The sequence below is a fragment of the Phacochoerus africanus genome, chromosome 11 (assembly GCF_016906955.1).
Source record: "Phacochoerus africanus isolate WHEZ1 chromosome 11, ROS_Pafr_v1, whole genome shotgun sequence".
Classification (NCBI taxonomy): domain Eukaryota; kingdom Metazoa; phylum Chordata; class Mammalia; order Artiodactyla; family Suidae; genus Phacochoerus; species Phacochoerus africanus.
In genome coordinates, this window is record NC_062554.1 from 4,513,455 (window position 1) to 4,536,785 (window position 23,331).

At 39.4% G+C, this 23,331-nt stretch overlaps 3 protein-coding genes across 3 annotated transcripts; all 3 read right to left on the reverse strand.

Annotated features, from left to right (window-relative positions):
• Window positions 1–6,049: 6,049 nt before the first annotated feature.
• Window positions 6,050–7,073, reverse strand: LOC125111328 (olfactory receptor 52E4-like). The gene has a single exon (XM_047753269.1). It carries the CDS (start codon window positions 7,022–7,024, stop codon window positions 6,065–6,067), a length of 960 nt encoding a protein of 319 aa, XP_047609225.1. The 5' UTR covers window positions 7,025–7,073; the 3' UTR covers window positions 6,050–6,064.
• Window positions 7,074–13,769: 6,696 nt separating this feature from the next.
• LOC125111439 (olfactory receptor 52E1-like) lies at window positions 13,770–18,874 on the reverse strand. The gene is given in 6 exon segments (XM_047753378.1): window positions 13,770–13,948; window positions 13,951–14,086; window positions 14,089–14,519; window positions 14,522–14,678; window positions 15,733–15,886; window positions 18,834–18,874. Coding segments are annotated over 6 exon segments (1,098 nt in total).
• A 3,415-nt stretch (window positions 18,875–22,289) lies between these two features.
• LOC125111475 (olfactory receptor 52J3-like) lies at window positions 22,290–23,331 on the reverse strand. Its single transcript, XM_047753424.1, has one exon. The coding sequence runs from the start codon at window positions 23,279–23,281 to the stop codon at window positions 22,346–22,348; it is 936 nt and encodes a 311-aa protein (XP_047609380.1). The 5' UTR covers window positions 23,282–23,331; the 3' UTR covers window positions 22,290–22,345.

Genomic DNA, 23,331 nt, shown 5'->3' on the forward strand with positions numbered 1-23,331 from the left:
GCCAAATGCCACGCGTTTCTGCTATCTTGTTTACTATTAGCCTTGCCGTAAAACATTCTCTCTTTTTAAATAACGGGGGGAAAATCCACATCCTCTAACACGCCGTCCTCATGTAGGGAGCTTATGATGTGACGGAAAACGCGACGGATTAAATTTCACATGTGACTCGGAATCATTCAGCCGCCAACTGAAGAATAAACTCGCGGGACTGGCTGACTCGGTTGAAATGCCATGTTCTCTGTGCTGCCAGACACTTGGCTTCTCTCCGCTCCTGCCTGTTTTCATGCTTCTGTGGTTAGCTGTCTTCAGGGCTTGAGAAGAGCAGGGGTTTGGGGGGTGTAATTATTCATAAAGCACATTAGACTGAGACGAAAAGGGATCTTAGACACCACATCCCCCTGTTTGCATAGGCGAGAGTTAAATTTCCTAACTGCCCCATTCCTGTGTGTAATCAAAAACCTTTGAGACTCAGGCACAAAAGGTCAGAACTACTTCTAGAACGGTCCATATGCCATTCTAGTCAGAGATACAGTTTTCCTTTGTTAAAAGTAAAACAAAACCAAGAGTTCCCACTGTGGCTCAGTGGAAATGAACCCGACTTGTATCCATGAGGATGCAGGTCCGATCCCTGGCCTCACTCAGAGGGTTGACAATCCAATGTTGCCCTGAGCTGTGGTGTGGGTCACAGACACAGCTCGGATCCCGTGTTGCTGTGGCTGTGGTATAGGCCAGTAGCTGCAGGTTCAGTTCAACCTGGAAACTTCCACATGCTGTACGTGCAGTGCCCCCCCGCCATCCCTGCAAAAAAAGGGAAACAAAACCAAAAGTGGAAGCTAAAAACAAAAAAGTAACAAGCAGAAATCCCAGCTGTACTGAATTTTCATTCTTCCGGCTGAACACGTCAGTTAACTGTCATCCTTCCCCAAGAGCTAAGAGTGTTATAGGACCCCCACTAACCATCGCCATTAACCCCCACCACCACTTACCAGCAGAGTTCGTAAGTTCCTCGTTTTCTTTAAGTGATAACCATGTGAGTTTGTTGCATATAGACATTGTAATATATGTACTATTAATATCCCTATTTTAGAGTTTGGAGTTTAGGAACTGCCAGATTTTAAAGATTAAATTATATTTTAAAAGTGGCGCTATCAATAAGTAACAGAGCCAAGCCTGAAACCTCCTCCACAGTATGAGTTTCATCATATACCTAAGGATTCTCTTGCCACAGTTCACAGCAAAAGGAAAAAAAAATTTCTGTCCATTTAGAAATTTTAGCCATTGGGTTTCCCCCTCAGGGCAACAGAAGAAGATGCAGCGTTTTTTGTGGTTTTGTTTTTTAGATTTTTTTAAACTTTTTTTAATTTTTTATTATGATTGATTTACAGTGTTCTGTCAATTTCTGTTGTACAGCAAAGCGACCCAGCTGTATATATTATATATACATTCTATATACACATTCTTTTTCTCATATTCTCCTCCATCATGTTCTGTCACGAGCGGTTAGATGGATAGTTCGCGGTGCTGTGCAGCAGGATCTCATTGCCCTCTGCGCCAGATGCAAGAGTTTGCATCTATAGAACATTCCAGGTTGTTGTAGTGACCTCAGAAGTTTATCAATATATGTGTGCCTATCTATCTACCTATCAACGTATCTATTATTTATATGTTTAGAACAGAAGAAAAGTAACAGGATATGGAATTTCCGATACTTAATATATTTGTCTTAGAATTTGCCTTCCATGGATCAAACTCCTGACGTCAATAAGACTACACTTTACACATCACGTAAGGGCCATTTAAATTATAACTGAGGAGAAGCAAACGAGGGCATTTGTCTTTGAGAAGGAAAGTCAGATCCTGGGATAAAATATATTATGTAGCTTTGTTGATTTTTCTTTTCTGCCATTCAGCTAGACATGCTAAACCCCTCGATTCCTAAATGTTGTATTTGGAGACAGCCTCAGTTACCCTTTGTTTGATTTGGGCAAATCACTTAGCCGTCAGCATTAGTGAAGATACATTGATGGGTTCATGTTGCCAGCACGTGCTAAACACGGGATACGTTGAAGGTCCGGGAAAGTCTGTCGCTGGAGATTGGTCAGAAAACACCAGGGACAGGGTGTGTGCAGAAAGGAGAAGAAAGGCTTCCGTATACTCTCTGTCCTTCCTGCTGTGACTCACGTCCCTTAGAGCATCTCCTTCGTTGCTCAGCAGTGATTGTCGGTGCTAATTTCACAGATTCTTTCCAAGGCTCTCAATTAATTAAAGAGGAATAGGGGATTTAATTACTCTGCCTGGCTTTGCATTTTAATCCTTTGTGTCTGTTTGGAAATGGGAATCCCAGGCATGCATTTGAAAGGCAATAGTTACATAATAAACATAATGCTAAATATAAAATCACTTTTAAAACTTGACGCATAGAGTGTGGGAGATTTTATTCTCCATTTTATTAATTTTAATATTGTAAAATTCCTGAAGAGGATATGATTCCACTCCTTTTTGAGATAAGGAAGTAACATCAGATAAACTGGTGCAGTTTAGGCAATACCTGGAAATGCAAGATTTTAGGGACTATCTGGGGAAATGGGATTCAGGTGATCCTGAGGCAAGGATTGCATGGGTAGTATTTTCTTAGAATTGCTGTAAACCTTACTAGCACATAATTCTAGTGTTGAAGAATGGGGAGCTAGGAAAATGTAATCGGCTTCAACTAGGAAGACACGTGTTTTCCCTGAATAATCTGTGGGTTTAGCCCCACAGACGTGCAACTAAACAATAACCGTTACGATCCCATCAGCCACAGGCTCTGTAATTATTCGTTCCTAGGGTTAGTCCTCTAGTGACAGCAAAACTTTCTGGATGACATCATCTGCTCCTGGGAATCCTCTAGAGGATAGAGAGGCTCTCCTTCAGGATCCCTGACAGCCATTCGCAGGAGGCATCACTTTGTATGACCCTCCTGAAGCACCTGCGGCAGCAGCACAGGAAGTAGGAGGCAGCTAGTTGGGCTTCGAGCCTTCTCGATGAAGGGTGCAGCACAGGCAAAAAAAGACCAGGCCGATGAGGAGGTAGGACGGTGGGGGTAGGGGCATTTCCACTGGAGAGGAAAGCAGGAGAGGAATTAAAAATGTGAACAATCTGTGTAGCACACAGAGAGTGAGCAGCAAAAGGACTCGAGAATTTCGGCTGCAGCAGGGCCAGGAAAGAAATTTAAATTTAAAAAATTTGAACAATATGCATAAGATAAAAGGAAAAAATAAGTGTAAATCTGGTGTACTGACAAAACACAAACAGAAACAAAACACAGTAAGCATTTCGTTAGTCTTCCTTTCATGAAACGCTGTGGTTTGGAGTATCTGTGAATTATCTAATTTCCCATAATGGGAGCATTCCATGCTTACTTTTAAGGTAGACCTTTGCATCCTTTTCACTCTCTTCCACCATTCCATGTGTGTCCTTAAAATTTTCACTCCAGTCACCCAGTGTGACCAAATTGTCTATCCTCTTATACTTTGCATCACTTTCCAAACTGTAGTTGAAAGAAAATATTAGGATAAAGAGGATATAGGTGGTTTTAAAAATTGCGGGAAACGGAATATGCGTTTAAACGACTTGACTATTCTAACTTACTTTTCAAACTTGACTTTATGACTTTGAATAAATGTTAAGGAAATGCCAGTGTAAACACCCAACCTTCATGATTTCCACAAAATAATCCTTGATATGGAAATACCAGAACTTACTCAACTCATTGTCTGTTCTTAGGCATTAAACTTATGTATCATTTTGTTTCCATTTACCATCTATTTATAAACCTACCTAAACCCTATTGTTTAGGACAGTTTTAGGTATTAGCAAAATTGATAGGAAGGTACAGAGAATTCCATTTTCCCATATATGACCCCACATATGCACAGCCTCCCCTGTTATCAGCATCCCATAGGAAGATGATCTGTTTGTTACAGTAAATTAACCTGCATATCACTATCACTCAAAATCCATCGTTTACATTAGGATTAATAACTCGATATTTTTTACATTCTGTAGTTTTGAAAAAATATATGATATGTATCCATCATTATAATATCACAGAAAATCATTTCATTGCTGTAAAAAAGGATTCCATTTATTCATCTTTCTCTCCCCCCAGCTCCTGAAACTGCTTCTATTTTTACAGTCTCTGTAGTTTTGCCTTTGCAAAAATATCAATGATTTGGAAGCATAGAGCATGTGGCCTTTTCAGATTGGCTTCTTTCACTTGCTGATGTGCATTTAAGATTCCTCTATGTCTTTGCAAGGCTGGATAGCTCACTCATTTTGAGAGCTGAGTACAGTTTTATTATCTGGATGTAGCACAGTCTATTTATCTAGTAACCTACTGAAGGACATCTTGGTTGCCTCAATATTTTGACAATTAGGAATAAAATTTCTAAAAACACCCATGTGCAGGTTTTTGTGGGAGCATAAATTTTCAAACCTTTTGGGCAAATACCAAGGAATTCAATTCCTAGATCGTATAATAAGAGGAAGGTACAAATTGAGGTGCACGTTTTTGCATGTGATTACCCAGTTGTTCCAAATGTATCCATTCTTCATTGAATCACTTCAGCATTTTCTTGAAAACCAGTGAATCATATTTATTTGTGTGGAGTATATTTGTGCTTCTTCTCCTGGGACCTTGATTAATTCGAGTATTTTATGCCCTAGCACACTGTGATATAAATCCTCCAAATGTGTTAGGTTTGTTCTGAAGTTATTTTGCTTATTCTAGTTTCTTTACATTTCATATAAATTTAGCGTTAGCTCCTCAGTTTCTACAATAAAAAGGTCACAAGAATTTTGATTGTAGTATGGCATGTATATGTGTTCCTAAATATTTTATATATACTTAAGCAATTTAAAACATTTTTACTTTAATTTCTAATAGGACGCCACTAGTTTAAGAACGCCAGCTATTCGCATAGTGACCCTGTATCTTCTAAACTTGCTAAATTCATATATTAGTTCTAATAGCTTTTTCTAGGGTTACACAAGATTTTTCTGCAGCGATAATCCATGTCATCAGTAAGTATAGTATAATTTTGTCTTTCACATATCAGTGATTTTTATTTGCCTTTGCTTACCTGGTGCATTGGGTCGAATCACCAGTACAGAAGTGAATATGTGATAAGAGCAGAGACCCTTTCATTTTTCTGGCCATAGAGACATACATTCAGCCTTTCTTCATGCTGTGGAAGAGTTCCTTTGTCTTCCCAGTTTTCGGAAGTTCTTAACAGGAGTTCATGATGGATTTTCAGAACTATGTTTCTATATTTAGTAACATGCGCATATGTTATTTCTGTTGTTTGAAAGCATGGTGAAATATGTTGATGGATGTTCAGATGCAAAAAATATCCTTGTGTTTTTGAGATGAGGTCAATACAGTCATTTTAAAATACATACATGTAAATAAATTATATAATTGAGTTCAAATTTTATAATTTTTGTTAACTTTTACAACTGAGTTTGTGAAAGAATTTGTTAACTAATTTTATTTTCATAAATGCCTTTCTTTGGTTTTAGCGTCATTGCAGAGCTGCTGAAAAAGAGCGAGTTGGACACTATTGGAGACAGAATTGAATGATAGATAACACACAGATTACCCTTTGAGTGGAATTAAGATGTGTCATCTAGATGCAGGTAATCCTGGCAGACAAGGAGGTTGTTGAAGGACAGATTCAAAAATATTGATGCTAGAGCCGAAATTTGAAACATTACCTGTCATCAGAATTTTCATTTTTATCACGTCTGTACATAAATTTTCCTGTTGGCCTGGAGAACAACATTGTCCTCACATATTCGAGAGTTTAATTACATTCTTTTCTTGGTCCCACAGTTGTCCCTCACCTTCACTGAAAAAAGGATACTTCATGGAAAGTCAGGGTGAACATTGCATAAAGGGACCACTCAGTGTGAGCTTAGGAGACTAATTATGGCCCAGCACATGCCTTGGCGGCCTCTACATAATCACAACTTGGGGCCCAATGAAAGACGTACTAGCTGAAGGATAGCCTGCAAGAGTTTCTCAACTTCTGAATGTACTGGGTCCCTCTTTCTTGACAAATATTCTCACAACGCGGTCACGGATTTGCTTTGTCCTGACCCCGTAAATGACTGGGTTTAAACCGGGAGGAACAACCACGTAGAGACTGGCCAGGAGGATGTGAACGTAGCGAGGAATGTTCCCACCAAACCGGTGGGTCATAAAGGAGAAAAACGCTGGGGTGTAAAAGGCTAAGAGGACACAGACATGGGAACCACACGTGCTAAGGGCTTTGCGCCTGGCGTCTTTGGAAGGAAGGTGGAAGACAGCTCGTAGGATGCGAACGTAGGAGAGGGCGATAAGGATCAAATCAAAGACCAGGGTCGCGATGGTAAACAAGCCGTAGGTGATGTTGACTCTTATGTTCGCACAGGCGAGCCGGGCAATGCCCATGTGCTCACAGTACGTGTGCGGAATAATATGGTGTCCACAGAAGGGCAGTCTTTTGAGAAGAGGGCAGAATAGGATGGCAAGGAAGACTGGCTTCCCTACTGAAACAGAGGCCATGACGGCTACCGCTCTGTTGGTGAGAACAGTGGGATATCTCAGTGGATAACAGATGGCAACGAAGCGGTCAATCGCCATGGCCGTGAGTACATCAGATTCCATACCGGTGCAGGAGTGAATAAAGAACATTTGGGTGAGACAGCCTTCAAAGCTTATCTCCCGAATGTTGAACCAAAAGATGGCCAGCATTTTGGGTATGGTAGAAGTGGAGAGACCTAGATCAATAAAGGAGAGAAGAGCCAGAAAGTAGAACATGGGTTGATGAAGACTCTGCTCAGTCCTGACCACAAACAGGATTGTGATGTTCCCCACAAGGGCCACCAGATAAACCACACAGAAAGGGAAGGCCACCCAGATATGGAGAGCTTGCAGACCAGGAATACCCAGCAGGAGGAAGGCAGGAGGATGTGAGGCCGTGTCGTTGACAGAGGACATTCTGCTGAGGACTTTTGGAGGGTGCTCTTCTGTCTTCTTTGGTATTTCTGGGGAGACAGGAGGGAACATGTGGTGGGTGGATGTCACTGTATCTATATATATAGTAGAACAACCATACAATTCTTGGAATGTAACGGAAGAGGTAATTCACTGAAAAGAGGGGAATTATTTCTTCCAGTAATACTGGTACAAATGAATATACTTATGAAAAAAATCCTTATTTCCAATTTCAGTATATATACGTGTGTGTGTGTGTGTGTGTGTGTGTATACACAATTTAATAATACTTCTAAAATAGACTGAGATGGTTTTTCAAAAGCTCAAATTCTAACTTCTGTAGAATAAAAGTAAGAATATCTTTGCAACCCAGTAGGATGTAATGGGATTTCTAAGACAGGACACAAAAAGCATTAAGCATAAGAAATATATTGTTATATGTTGTGAAATTTTATAAGTTACTGTTAAGAAAATGTATTTGGAGGGTAAGACTGGAAAAAAAATATTCACAGACTAATCTTTCTGAAGATAAATTTGTTTTTTTATTAATGATTTTTATTTTTTCCATTATAGCTGGTTTACAGTGTTCTGTCAATTTTCTGCTATATAGCAAAGTGACCCAGTCACACACATACATACATTCTATTTTCTCACATTATCATACTCCGTCATAAGTGACTAGATATAGTTCCCAGTGCTATACAGCAGTGAAAACAAATTTGTATGAAAACATATAAACTACTTACAACTAAAAAACAAGAAAAACAAGCAATGGAAAATTACGGAATCTAAACTGACACTTGGCAAAGAAAAATATAAAATAATATTAAAATATCAAAAACCTTTAGCCATCAGGGACTGTACATTAATGCCGTAATGACAGATTTTGAATAGTCAAAATTAAAATGCATGACAACACCAAGTTCTAGCAGAATCTCCTAAATTACCTACAAAAATTGAACTGAACAACTGAACTCCTAGGTGCTTACTCAAGAGAAACGAAAGCATATGTTTACATAAGGACTTGTACAAGAATGTTCACAGCAGCTTTATCCATGATTACCCCAAAGTGGAAACATCACAACTATTCATCGTCAGGTCAGTAGACAGATCAGTTTTGGCATGTTTACATAATGAAATTCTATTCAGCAACAAAGACGGATTGACTACTTCTCTAACAGCATAGATAAACCTAAAATTATCATTGAGTTACCAATTACTGCTAAAGAGTACTAGCTAAATAAATTCATTTCTATGAAGTTCTAGAGCATACAAAGAAAACAAGTGCTGAAAAGATCCATTCCTTTGTTCCATGGGGTTGAGAGCGGTCAAGGACAGTATCGTATGGGAAGGAATAGCAGAAGAGTTTTGAGGTCATAGATCTTTATAGAGGTGTAGGATATGAATGCATACACATTTGTCAGAAATATGCAGGTGAAGCTTGTACATGTAAACATGTAAATTTTTTAAAAAAAATCAAATTCAGCTCTGCAGAAAATAAAATGTGTACAGTTCTTGAAATTGGGTGAGAAAACCTGTCTATTGTTTACATATATTCGAAATGACATAATTAAAAGGTATAAAATATAAATCTCAAAATTAAGTGCATCTTTAATCTTTTATAGTGTAAAGTACAATATAATTTGATTTAATAAAATATTTAATTTTGGAGCTTATTTTAAAGATAGAATCATTTACCTCATTCAGTCACTACTGAAAGCTAAAAATCCTAAAAGCTAACAAAAGTATTTCACAATCACGTTCAGACAACATAAAATAAGATAAACAACCTATGTTAAGTGTAAATGTTCTATCATGGTTTCTGTTTTGAATGGATTTTAGCTTTATTTGGGATATTTTCTTTCTAATTCATATGCATTGGTTGTAGGTTACATACTAACTACGGTATAGACTTCATGACTGTTGGCAACAAATTACTGATGATCAAAATTGCTCTGAATAGTGACAAATTTGATGGGAACTACAGTCATAAAACATGCTACCATTCTGTCCTGGGATGTGCTCTACAATTCTCTTTGAGATTTCTCAATTTTTTTTAAGTACAAGAGTATTTTATACCCTACTAAAATTTCTCAAGCGTATTCTACAGCACATTCAACCTGATTTCATATGATTCTATAATTAGCATTTAAAACACCTTGGGAATCCAGGGGCCTAATCAACTGGGAAAGAACCAGTTGTGGCCTTCAGGATGGATATGTTTCTCCAGTTCATGTGTGTAATGGCAGCTTTTCTGCTTTTTTGCCTGACTCTGATAGAAAAGAAAAAAATATTTATCAAGCACTGTACTAAAGACTTTACAAATATTCTCACTTACATTGCAAAAGACTCCATGAGCTACATGCTGTTGTCATCCCAAGTTTACATGCAAACAAAGCTAAGATTAAGAGAGTCTAAGGAATGTGTCTCAGGAATATAAATTATATGATCAGAATAGATTAGATTTTGGAAAGATATATATGTGCTCTTCAAGAATAAGACATCTATACAGTTTATATCATAACTCATCTCATCTGGAATTGTTAGGGGTCTGTGTATGGTCATAGAACCAGAAAAATGTGACATAGGAAAAAGAAAAAAAAAACCCTGAGGATTTGAGTGGATCTTGTCAATTAGCAGGATGAAAACATGCTAACTTTTGGGGAGTACACAAAGTAAAAGGAAGTGACTTTCAGGGAGCAAATTTGGCTAGGAAAATGTCCTGGAATTAAAATGTAGAAAATATAGCCTGACATTCTCTAAGATCATATCTCTACTCCGTTTCCTGTTGTGCTAATAAGACTATCTCACAAGTAGATCTCAGTAGAAACGCACAGTCACTCTTATGCGTGTAAAAGGGAATTTCAGTGACTTAAAATTTAATCAAAGAGTGTTAAAAGTTGTGAAAGTATGCTGTGATTTGAAGTCCTCACGATTTACATGGTTTCAGATTTTGACCAGCGTGTGTCTCCTCTTCCTTGCCTATTCTTGCCAACTGGTGTTTACGTGGTGTCAGAGTCACTCATGGGCTCTTTCTGTCCGCATAAGTAACCATCTGCCTGTTGTGGCTGATTAAGAATCGGTTTGGTGTTCAGGGAAATTCCTTCTTTGCTTCACAAAACAGTTTTATGTCTTCACCCTCCCACATTCTAATGACCGTAAGAAAATCATCCCCTGATTTTATTATTTACCTGTAGAGTTTGAGATAATCGTGTATCAACTACATATGGCTGTAGGCCTATTAAAATAGAACGTGCATATGTGGTACCTAAACATGCTTTAACACTGGGTCCTCGGAGTTCCCGTCGCGGCACAGTGGTTAACGAATGCGACTAAGAACCATGAGGTTGCGGGTTCGATCCCTGGCCTTGCTCAGTGGGTTAATGATCTGGTGTGACCATGAGCTGTGGTGTAGGTTGCAGACGTGGCTCGGATCCCGCGTTGCTGTGGCTGTGGTGTAGGCTGGTGGCTACAGCTCCGATTCAACCCTTCGCCTGGGAACCTCCATACGCCGCGGGAGCGGCCCAAGAAATGGCAAAAAGACAAAAAAGAAAAACAAAAAACACTGGGTCCTTAGTGACATTAGGTGGAATAGTTCATCATTATTGTTATTATCCACAGATATGACCCTTGGTGCTAATGTTTACTTTCTAATAAAACATAATAGCTTACAAATAGTATAAACCATGGCACCTTCAGAGGGACTGTGTTAACTCAGCCCCGCCAGTCCTTTTCAGCTGAAAGTTAACTCTCTGAGCTAAGCAGGTTAGGAGCTGTGTTTCATTTAGTTTTAGTTTTAGTTTTAAAATTTATTTATCTATTTATTTTGCTTTCTAGGCCCACGCCCGTGGCATATGGAGGTTCCCAGGCTAGGGGTTGAATCAGGGCTGTAGCTGCCACCCTACACCACAGCTCACAGCAATGCTGGATCCTTAACCTGCTGAGCAAGGCCAGGAATCGAACCCGAAACCTCATGGTTCCTAGTCAGGTTTCTTTGACCCCCGAGTCACGATAGGAACTCCAAGTAGATTAGGAGCTGTGTTTTAAAGCATCTTAGTTACGAAACAAATTGAAAAAATTTTAGGACTCCTTCATTGACACTCATTTTTGGAAGACTCTCTTCTTAGAATAAATTTATAAATAATTGATTCTCATTTTGAAACATGGAATATGTCAGTTAGGTTTGACTCCGTCAGAACAAAACGGGACTCCGTAACCCAACTTTGATTTTTTTATCAAACTGCGAAAAACACTGTCAGCTTTACCGAATCTGATTTTGATTCCTGGACGCAGGTTAGTGCGCAGAGAGAGCACGTATTTACATCCGTGTTTTGCAGCTCAGAGTGCAAAGGTCATGCCCAAGGCCTCACAGCCCCTAAGGTATAGCAGCTGTTGCAAAGAGGTCACTGTGCTGACAGCCGCTTTGATTTCCGTGGTTCGGGACTCGGGCCGCTCTCCCCGGCCCCTGTGTGCAGTGAACGTGCACGCTCCAGGGTCTGGGGGCTCCCTTTCTGTAGAGTTAGCTGCAATAAAGGGAGTCTGGCGTTTCATCTGGGATATACCTGCAAGCGGTACCACCTGATGTGGCTTCCAGAAACTGCCCTCCGTGTCCGCTGTGCTGAGCTGCCCCAGCCGTCTGAGACTTTTCATGGGAGGCTCCCCACCACGTGTAAATTAGGACCTGGGCCGCCTTCCCAAGGACGGCACTCTGCCTCTTCTTGCCTGCCCAGGATCTCTTAAAAGGCACATTTTATGCAAAGGTTGTTATCGCCCCCTGAGAAGGACACCCTGGGCCGATCTCTGTAGGGACTGAAAGCCACCTGAGAGTTGACTCAGGCACTGAGACTGAAGCTTCTTGATTCCACCTGCACCTAGGGAGCCAGGAATCCCTTTTATATTTTGTCTCTTAGGGATAACATCTTTTCATGTAGTTTAATCTTCATTTCTATATTTTATTTTGATTAATTTTCTCTAATTAATCATCATCTCTTTATATTTATAAAAGATTCCCTTATTTAAGACTTAAGAGCTATGCTCATTATTTTATACATATTAAATTAAATTAACTATATTTAATATATTAAATATTATATTTTATATACTCAATACATTATTTATATAATTTCATTTTAAGTTGTATAACATGTTGACATCTAAATATTTTCTTAACCTTTGTTTGTCTGTTTTCACAGTCTGTTTCTATGTTAAACTATGTAGAAGAGTAAGGAAACTACACTGAAACTAAGGCATTTAAAGTTTTGTTACATAATAGGTGTGTAAGTCACTTAACTTCTGCATCTTTACTTATTAAAGATATAAACTACATAAAGAATCACATGTAGTTCCTAGAACATTATAAAGTGTCAGGAAATATTAGACATTACCTCTTGTTTCAAAGTGTTTCTATACTTCTTAAATCATGAAATTGTGGGCTGCTTTTTCCTGCATGTATCCTATATAAGAAGCCAATTATTCTTACTAGTGGTGTCTTGTAACCTATTTACATATAAAATCTATATACTTATTTTTTCTCTAGTTCTTGAATATGTTCATGTTACATATATGTATATTTTACGCACATGTATTTTACACACACACACATATATATATAGTTAGCTGAGAAATAAAGCAGTTTCTATTCTAACAGTATTGTACTCAGGCAATTGCCACTTGCCTCAATATAATTAATCAAATACAATATTATTATTGCATATGCTCTTTTCCTGGAAACTTGTTGAATGACTTGTCCATAGACCAATTCTACCAACTGATAGATCTATAATATCATGTGGTTGCTTTCACTTTTATAGATTCATTGAATATTTTGATGAAAACATTAGTAAGGAAAAGTCTAAGGGGGGTTCTCTTGTAGTGCTTTGGGTTAAAAATCTGGTGTGTATTGCAACAGAACAAAGGGTGGGGGAAAAATGTATACATATAAGAGAAACTTGGTCCCCATGCTGTACAGCGGAAAAAAATTAAAAAAAAAAAATCTGGTGTGGTCACTGCAGCAGCTTGGGTCACTGCCGAGGCGCAGGTTTGATCCCCAGCCCAAGAATTTCTAGTTGCTGTGTGCAAAGGACCCCTGTGGGAAAAAAAAAAAAAAAAAAAAAGGAAAAGAAAAATCTTAGGGCATATATGCTTTTTGTTTGGTAAGTACATAAATATTTTGCTTAATATTATGTTACGTTTCATTAGCTGAAAACTAGCTTTATGAGTGTTTCACTGTCCCTACCACTGTTTAAAACACAGCCACTTTCCCATGCTGAAATGTCTGTCTCTTCAGATGGATGAATTTCTCCTGTGACCTCCTTAAATACTTTTTCATACCATGTTGTTACCCCAGTTTTCTGGGCTATAGAAAAGGAAAAATAAGAACTGGCTACTTCTTTTTGTAGTTATAAGAATTCAACAAGTTAAAACTTAAAAAGTTATGAAAACTGTTTGGCTCATCGTATGTGTTTATAAATGAGTATTATATTAGTTTTTATCAACTTTGTGCATTTTTTATATAGATGTTATTTTTTTTATCATGTTGCTGACATTCATGATATGTGGGTAGACATACACATATTAAATATTTATTATTGTCTCTTATGGATTCTTGTTTCTAAGATGAATGACTTTCTGAATCTACCCATCATAGAATATAATCTTCCCCAGACATTTATGTAATGTTCAATCTTGGGAGGAGAGAAGAGGTTGCATTTTCGCTTACTCAAGCCTCTTAATCTCTGAAGACCAAATTTCATAATTTATTTCTGAAAATTCTGATTACCCTTTCTCTTATCTGCTTGGTCCTGATCCCGTAAATAGCAGGGTTGAGAGCAGGTGGGATGACAACGTAGATGTTGGCAAGGAGAGTGTGGGTGTATTGAGGAATGTTTTGGCCGAAACGGTGGGTCATGAAGGAGAAAAATGCCGGGTGTAGAAAGCCAACATGACACAGACGTGGGAGCCACATGTACTGAGTGCCTTTAGCCGGGCATCCCTGGACGGTAGGCAGTAGACAGCACGGAGGATCTGGACATAGGAGGTGACGATGGCTATGATGTCAAAACCAAATCAGAGATGGCGCATGAGCCATAGACGATGTTGGCCCTGATGCTGGCACAGGGCAGACGGGCGATGCCCATGTGCTCCCAGTAAGTGTGAGCGATAATTCGGGGTCCACAGAAGGGTAACCTTAGGATGAGTGGAACAAAGGGGATTACAGAGGACAAAGGTCTAAGGAGGATGGTCAGTGCCATGGCTGATAGCACCTTGTCTGTCAGCACCCGTGTGTGGTGAAGACGGTGACAGATGGCCACGTGGCAGTCATAGGCCGTGGCCACGGGCTCAGCCGACTCCATGCCCGTGCAGAGGGGGATGCAGACCATCGGGGTGAGGCAGCCCCCAAAGGAGCTTTCTCTCAGATGGAGCCAGAAGATGCCAAGCCTCTTGGGGATGGTGGATGTGGCCAGGCCCAGGTCCATAGACGACAGAATGGCCAGGAAGGAAACATGGGCTGATGGGGGTTACGTTCTGCCTGAACCACAGAAAGAACTGCGACATTTCCCAGTAAGGCAGTCACATACACAACACACCATGGAAAAGCAACCCACAGGTGCACAGCTTCTAGCCCTGGAATTCCCAACAGGAGAAAAAAGCGCTGGAACTGTGTCCCATTAGAAGGGGACAGGCTTCTGTGGCACTTCTACAGCCATACATGTCATAGACCAGGTGCTTCATTCCCTGAGAGGCTGCAGCTCTTCTTGTCCAGTTGTATTGATTTCCTACAGGATTATACAAAAATATGCATAATCTTTTCTAATCATCATTCCCATCATGACATAACTATGTGACTTTTATAAAAACTGAAGTACATGCCATTCTTGTTTAATTTCCATCAAGCTAATCAGACTCATTCTACTTATTTCCATTTGTTCATTTAATATAATTAAATCAAACTTTTATCAAGGACCTAATGGTTGCCTGATTATCAGGCAAATAGTCAGATAATGGGTTTGTAGAGATAAAATGTTTTACTGCTCTTAGGGAAATTCCATTATAGCTTAAGATTTAAAATAAGAATAAAATGTTTTTTTCTGGATTTTAACAGGTACTTTTTTCTTTATATCTTAGGGATCCACCATCTCATAGTCAATTGCCATGTCCTGTGATGGTAGAATTTGCCCAAAATCCTTTTAAGACTACTAAACCCAGTGGAGAAAGCCACTCAATCAATTCCTGGACCTCTTTCATCAGAAACATAATTACAATTAGGGTTAAACTGTGTTAAATGCAGGAAATCCAGCCTCATGGTGGATGCGGTTGATATAGTTGAGAGTTTACAATTGACTGTTGCAAATTGCAGAAGAGGGAACACTGACATTCTAAGAGTCTGGCTCATGGTAGCATGCTGCTTCCTAAATACTTAAATTTATTCAAAAGGACACGTAAGAAATAGTCTGGAAAATGTAACAGTAGGACGTATGAAATCCACTTGGAGAAAGAGTCAAGGTGATAGAATTACGAGTACAGGAGAGGGAAGGCCCGGATATTGAAGACTCATGGTTGGGAAGAGCAAACACACTTTTCTGGGTTACATGGAAATCCAGATTTCTGTTTTCTTCAGCCTTTCCCTCCTCTTTCATACCCATATTTTACCTCATTTCTCTGTCAGATTGTGACCATCCTTCAAAAATACCTGTCACATTTCATTGGCCCACAGCTCGATCCTCCTTGTCACGTTTTCTAGCAGATATTGTCTTAGCACTGTGCTTGGAAATTGAGAAGAGGAGACCTCGAGGAGGTGTTGTCTCCTCCTGCTTGGCTGCATGCTGCCAGGCAGTTATTTGTGCAGTCGAGCTGCTCCTTAAAGCTCTCGCGAGTTCACGAAGTCAGGACGTGAACCAGAGGCCTCCACGTGGTTCCTATAAAGACACTCTGAGCGGTTTTACAGCAGTGGAGTGAAGCCTTTTAAAAAAAACTATGTGACAGTATCTTTGAAACTTTAAGGGTTCTTTTTTTATATAGTGATTTTTATTTTTTTTTCCATTATAGCTGGTTTACAGTGTTCTGTCAATTTTCTACTGTACCGCATGGTGACCCAGTGACACATACATGTATACATTCTTTTTTCTCACATTATCATGCTCCATCATAAGTGATTAAAGCGGTCTTGATACGGTATTTTTTACTACCGTGTGACGCAAAGCCATGAATTGTGAACTATTTGTCTTGAGAGCTGAATGGAGGACAGAAGGGTACACAGAGTTAACTTCTGTAAGATACAGAATGGTGACAGCTAAGAAAAGGCAAGAGAGTCAAGATTGTAAGTTAAGGTACAACCAAACAGGCAAAGGAAACAGTGAGGCAAATGATAAATAGACACTCAGAGAAAGACAGACAATTCAGAAAGTTATAAAGGTATTTGCATATGCATACGCACACATCACTTATCCACATATGTTAAAATGAGACTTAAAGTCTTTGTTGGAGCACTTGCCTGAATTTATGTAAATTATCATCTTGTTACAGTCTGGGCTCACGGATACCTTCCCTAGTCAGTTCGCTTTTTTGTTTGTTTGTTTTACATCGCTGTCATTATTTTATCACTTCAACCTAAATCTCAATAACATAGCCACGTGAAAATGTTTTCTGCCTTCGTGGATCCTTTCTGGCCCCACAGCCAGACTCAGCAGCGTTCGGAGGTAAGGAGCTCAGCTGCCCCAGGACGTTTCCACGGCAGGCCCTCCGACCACAGTGGGAGGTTTATACGGTGAACTCGGTCCTTAAAAGGAAGAGTCTCAGACAGCGGTGCCCTCTGGAGAACAGAGGTGTCCAGAGGCACCGAACCACATGCATCATCAGTGTGAGGCAAACCATCACTGGTGGTTTCTTTTCTAAAAGTCCCGAGTCCGGATGCTGAGTCCCAGGCTTGGGGCAACTACGGATGCCTGAGCTCTCGGGAGGGGAGGCTGTGAGGAGGGCTCACCTTCCACTCTGTCTCCTCAAGATTCCTCTAGTTCTAGATACGCTTTCTTGGGCTCCTCGTACGAGTCCAGGTCACAGAAACTCAGAAGTGATTTGATAGAAGGGTTTGGCACGTCATTCTGGCTTCATGTAACTTTCTTGTTTTGCGCCATATTTTTTACCTTGCTTTTGGTCTGGTCAGTTTTTCTAAAACTGATCTGTCTCTCACATCCGAGTCCTAAACACAATTCAACCTTAAATTCTATTTTGAAAAAAACTGAAGCCCAACTAGGATCCATCACTCCATAGAGTGGAATGTTTGCTAGAAGTTAGCTGAGGGAGATAATATAAACAAACAATGACAAGTTGTTTTGAACACAAATCCTCTTTTTTTTATTATTCTTATTAACATTAAAATAAGACAGGGTTAAATTTAATTATAAAAAGCCAGAGGTCTAAGGGGAAGCAATACGAGATATAGAAGATTGACTAAATGGTTGGAATTCGAGTCAGATTGTATGGATTTGAAGCATCTCTCCAACATAACGGACATTTGAGTTTGGGCAAGAAATTTAAACTCTGTGTCTCCAACTTTTCCTCTATAATGAGCAGAATAATAACCAGTACAAAGTATTCTTGCGATAATTTTTTTCTTTTTCTTCTTTTAATTTTTTTGTTTTATTTATTTTTTAATTTTGTTGTTATGGAGATTTAAAAAGCTAATCTTGTATGGCTCCTAAAACATTTCCTGCTATGTCATAAGAAATTTGTAACTGTGTGCTGATAACAATCTGAGCTCCTTAGCTAATACTTAACCCTCTAAGGCTGTGATGGTCTGTGGAAGCTCATATTGATTAGAGTTGCCATGAAGACGTCTCCTGGAATTTTTCCTGGAGTTATTGGGGTGTCGATAAATGACACCATCTTCCTTGCCTAAATTTATTGCTGTGGTGAACAACACACAAATCAAACAAATAGCTTCCAGAACATCAGCATTCATACTGAGTAAAACCTGTGTGTTGTTTCTTGGCTTAGTTATGCATCGAAACAGGTAAAATCGCCTTTCTAACACGTTTTGCTTCAAAGCTTCAGGTTGTTGGTTGCAGGAGCAGAGACTTGTTAGGCAATTTCTTGAAATTCATGGATTTTGGTGTGTGACTTTGGAATCTGCAATATCAGCGCTATTACCGTACGACAGAAAAATCTGTGTGTTTCTAGGTTCTCTATTCAGTACATTCATCTTTTTTACTTATTCCTTCATCAGTTCTCTTCTCTCGTAACTTCAGCAGCATATTAAAATTATTTCTATCTCATGAATCGTGCCTTCTGTTTCTCTCTCCTTTATTTTTTAAATAAAGCTTTAAAAAGTTTAAAAAATAGAACACCTGTAGATTTAAGAAAAATGCAGATGTAGTAAAGAGAGTGCTCCTATGGCTCATGCATAATTTCCCCCATCGTTGTGCAGTAGTGTGGTCATTTGTTACAGGTCATAAATCAATGTTAATATTCCTCTCTTATTGCAGTTCATCTGTTATTCCGATCCCCTTAGTTGACCTGATGTTCATTTTCTCCATAGGATCCCATCCGGGACACCAAATGACATTCACTGATTATGTGCACTTAGATCTCTTCTCTTGGCTATGACAGTTTCTCAGACTTTTCTTGGTTTTGATGACTTGATAGGGTTTTAGGAGTCCTGGTCGGGTTTTTAAAAGATGTTTGTTGAATGAAATCAGTCAGATTATTTTCCCCATGATTAGACTGAGTTATGTATTTGGGGAGGGAGTTCCGTGAGGTAAAATACCATTTATATTGAAACAATCAAAGGTACCTGCTGTCCAAATGGCTTTATTACCTGGCTGAGAGAAGGCTGTCAGGACCCTCCGTCTTCCCCATTTCCAGGTTTACTCTCTGGAAGTACGCTGTGATGTTCAGCCCCCAAGTTAAACTGTTGGATGTCGTGCCCACTCCCTTAAGGGTGGAGCATCCTCATAAATGGTTTGGAATTTTTTTTGCAGGAGCGATATATCTACCGCCCGCATTTGCTTATGAATCCAGTTGTTTATTTATGTCAGTATAGACTCATAAGCATTTATTTTATACTCTAGATTACAATCCAGTATTACTTTATTTTGTCACCTTTTCCAGCCTTGGCTATTGGGAGCTCTTTCGTTGGCTCCTATGTCCCTTTGACAGACCTTCATCATTGGATGTTTTTATTTCGGATGGCGGGTAGCTTCCTTACTTTCTAGTACTACAAGGCGAATCCTGCATATGACCTGCCCCAGGCTTGGAATGTGCTATTTCTAAGAGTCATTGGTTTCTTTAATTGGATCATGGTATTAGAAGCAAAGTTCTCGGTGCTGAGTGAGATTTTCTCTTGGGGTGTCATTGCTTTAAGGCCATCTCCGCTTTCAGAGCAAAGGCATATATGTGTGCATACTAACCTGTGTATATGTATATAACCTATCAATCAGTCATCTGTGTAAAGACGTCACTGCGAGGTCTCTGACTCTGATCCATTAGCAATGACTTGTTCTTGTACCCTCTTATGCTTATCTGTAAAATACCACTCCAACAGTGAGAAACCTGGCCCCCCACCCTTTGCCATCCATCTAAATAATTGCTTAATAGCAGTATGCGAGTAAATGTAGCTGTATTGAATTGTTAACCTATATGGGGGGAAAACGTATCTGCTAGAGTACAGTGCTCATGTGTATAGTTATTTTTGCCTTTATTCTCACAGCCTCTACTCATACCCAGAGTTACATAGCTTGGTACATTTTCCCCTGCCAACTTGAGTGAAGTGTTTTCCACTTGTTGTACATTATATTTGTCAGGTTTTGAACTTTATCCTGGGATCTCCTGAACTCACATGCATTTAAGTCACCTTTTGTGTTGTAAAATTTTATGGGCTTTGTCAAATGTGTAGTATCATACATCTACCACCGCAGTATCATATAGGATAATTCCTTAACTTAAAACTTCCATGTTCTTCAAATAGTCAGCGTCTCCCACTCTTCCTCCCCTGGCAGCCATGGATGGTTGACTTCTCTATAGTTTTTTTAATTGCTTTGTAATTATTTTTTATTGCTTTTTTATTACTCCAATGAGTTTATCACATCTGCAGTTGTATAATGACCATATCCAGGATGTTGTTTCTCTAGAGTCACGCCATAGCAAACTTTCTCAGATTAGCTTCTTTCACTTAGGAATATGTGCTTAAAATAATCTGTGTCTTTTTATGACTTGATATCTCAATTTGTATTAATACTCGATAATATCAGTTGTAATTGTGTACAATGGATGCACCAAAGTTTGGATATTCATTTATGTATTAAAAGGTATCTCGACTGCTTCTAATTCTTGGCAGTTAGGAATAAGGTTGGTGTAAATATCTATGTGTAGGTTTTCTTTGGACATAGTTTTCAAACCATTTGGGTAAATTCCTTGGCATATAATTGATGGACCATATGGCCAAACTATGTTTACCTTGTAAGAAAGTTCCAAACTTTTTTCCAAGAACTGTGCTATTTTTCTCATTCCCACCAAAAATGAAAGCGCCCATTGATAGATGAATGGATAAAGAAGATGCAGTGTATGTATACAAAGGAATGCTATTTGGTCATTAAAAAGTTAAAATTTTGCCATTTGTGATAACAGAGATGTACCTTGAGGGTATTATGTTAAGGGAAATAGGCAGATGGAGAAAGACAATCGCCCATGTGATTTCACTTATATGTGAAATATTAAAAAAAATAATAATAAAATAAAATAAATAAAAAAAACAAGCCAAACAAAAACAAACATGTACATACAGAGAACAGAGCGGTGGTTCCAGGGGATGTGTGTGGGGGTAAAATGGGTGAATGGGAATCAAATGTATGGTGATGGATGGAAATAAAGTTTTGGTGGTGAGCACACTGTAGAGTATACAGAGTAGAAACACAGTGTTTTACATATGGGGAAAAAATGAATGAAAGGTGTTATTGCCTTGTACTTTACCTGCCCTTGGTATTGCTCTCTTAATTTTTAAATTTTAGCAGTTTTTGAGGTGTATAATGGAATCGTTTTTTTCCTTTTTAGAGCCACAGCTATGGCATATGTCTGTTCCCAGGTTAGGGGTTGAGTCAGAGCTGCAGGTGCCAGCCTACACCACCCAGCCACAGCAATGTGGGATCCAAGCCACCTCTGCGACCTATGCCATAGCTTGTGGCAACACCAGATCCTTAACCTACTGAGCGAGGCCAGGGATCAAATCTGCATCCTCGTGGATACTAGAAGGGTTCTTAACCTGCTGAACCACAATGGAAACTCCATGTAGTAGAATCTTACTGCATTTCTTAATTTGTTCAATTTCATTATTTTTATGTGCAGGTCAATTTCTGCTAACATCAATTTCAATAATAATAATAACAATAGAACACATTTGATACCTAGGAGTCATGCTGGAGATATGAAATTATAAGATTACCCAAAATATTTTAATAAGAATATCTAGGAAATTCCTGTGAAAGTTGCTGACTTTGAAAAAGTATTTTCTACCTTGTCTGAAATTTACCTATCTTGGCAAAGCATCAAATCCCAAAGAATGTGTATTTATTGCATTTCACAAATGAAGATGCCTTTGAAGAGGAAGAAGTGGTCCATATAGACAGTAGCTTGTCTAAATATATTTAACCTGTGTCAATACACACACAGTCACCCATGACTCAGAATTCCACTGTTAGAATTCTGTATATCAAAGCTTATTTTATAAAGAAGATTTTCATTCTTTAGCACAAATACTGATTTAAATACTATCATTCCATGCATCTCCAGAAAGGAAGGTGGTTGCAAAGTTAGGGTAGTGTCTGTAGGTTTTCATGAGCAGTAAGGAAAAAGGTGCTAAAATCAAAGGGAAGGATTGTAAATGTTTTAAAAACTTTACTCAGTTACCTAGTAATGTCCTCAGAAAATCAAGTAGATTAAAATTTATCATTCAGAAATCAATCAAGATCGTTCATATTTTAAGTTCAAATTTAGTCCTCTTTTAAGAGAAAACATGGCAATTTATGTAGACGAATGATGCCCAGCTGGAATATTGTCCTATTTTTAAATACAGAGGCATGGAAGCTTGCTAAATTTCCATAGTTAAAAACGAAAGGACTTCCAGCAGGATGCTTTCCCTACTGCAGTGGAACCCTACAGTCAATAAAAATAAATACTCAACATCAACATGGAAAGGAGATGCTGGAATTTAAGACCAGGAGACCCTCCTTTAGGATCTGCAGGACCTTTTGATATGAGAACTATTTTCAGATGATCTAGAGTAGAGGTAAAGTTGACTGCTGAACTCTTAAGTTTAACACGCCCCCAGGAACTACCCTACTTTGACGTGAAAACACGGATCACATGCTCTCGAATCTGCTTTGTCCTAACGCCATAGATGATGGGATTCAGAGCAGGTGGGATGACCACATAGAGACTGGCAACAAGAATGTGGACATAGCGGGGAATTCTTTGGCCAAACCGATGGGTGAGAAAAGAGAATAGAGAGGGTATATAGAAAACACACATGACGCCTACATGTGACCCACAGGTGCTCAGAGCTTTGAGACGAGCATCTTGAGATGGGAGGCGGAAAACTGCTCGAAGGATATGGGCATAAGAGATTCCAACCAGTGCCACATCCAAAATGAGAAAAGAAGCCACAAAGAGACCGTAAATAGCATTAATCCGAATGCTGGCACAGGCCAACTTGGCAATGCCCATGTGCTCACAGTAGGAGTGGGCAATAATGTGAGCCCCACAGAAGGGCAGACGATGGGTTAGGTAAAGAATGGGCAACATGAGCAGAACCGGGCGCATTATAATACCAACACCAATGCCTGCTAGCACACGGGGTGTCAGGATGGTGGTGTAGCGGAGCGGTGCACAGATGGCCACATAGCGGTCAAAGGCCATGGCCAGCAGGACAGCAGACTCCATTCCTGTGAAGGTGTGAATCAGGAACATCTGGGCCACACAGGCTGAGAAACCAATTTCATGTGCATCAAACCAGAATATCCCCAGCATCCGGGGCACTGAGGATGTGGAGAGGGCCAAATCTATCATGGATAAGATAGCTAAAAAGGAGAACATGGGATCCCGCAGTGTGCGGTCAAACCAGATAATCAGCAAGATGGTAGCGTTGCCCAGGAGAGCCATTAGGTAAATGGAGCAAAAAGGCAGGGAGATCCAGACGTGGGCATCCTCAAGCCCTGGGATCCCCATCAGAGAGAAGGTGTCTGGGTGGAAAGCGGAAGCGTTGGTGCGAGGCATGTTGCCATTGATGAGAAGACACACAGATGACCACCTCTAGAAGGGAAAAT

Coding starts and splice junctions, on each gene's coding strand:
- LOC125111475 (XM_047753424.1), bottom strand. CDS start 23,281: ATGCCTCGCACCAACGCTTCCGCTTTCCACCCAGACACCTTCTCTCTG.
- LOC125111328 (XM_047753269.1), bottom strand. CDS start 7,024: ATGTCCTCTGTCAACGACACGGCCTCACATCCTCCTGCCTTCCTCCTG.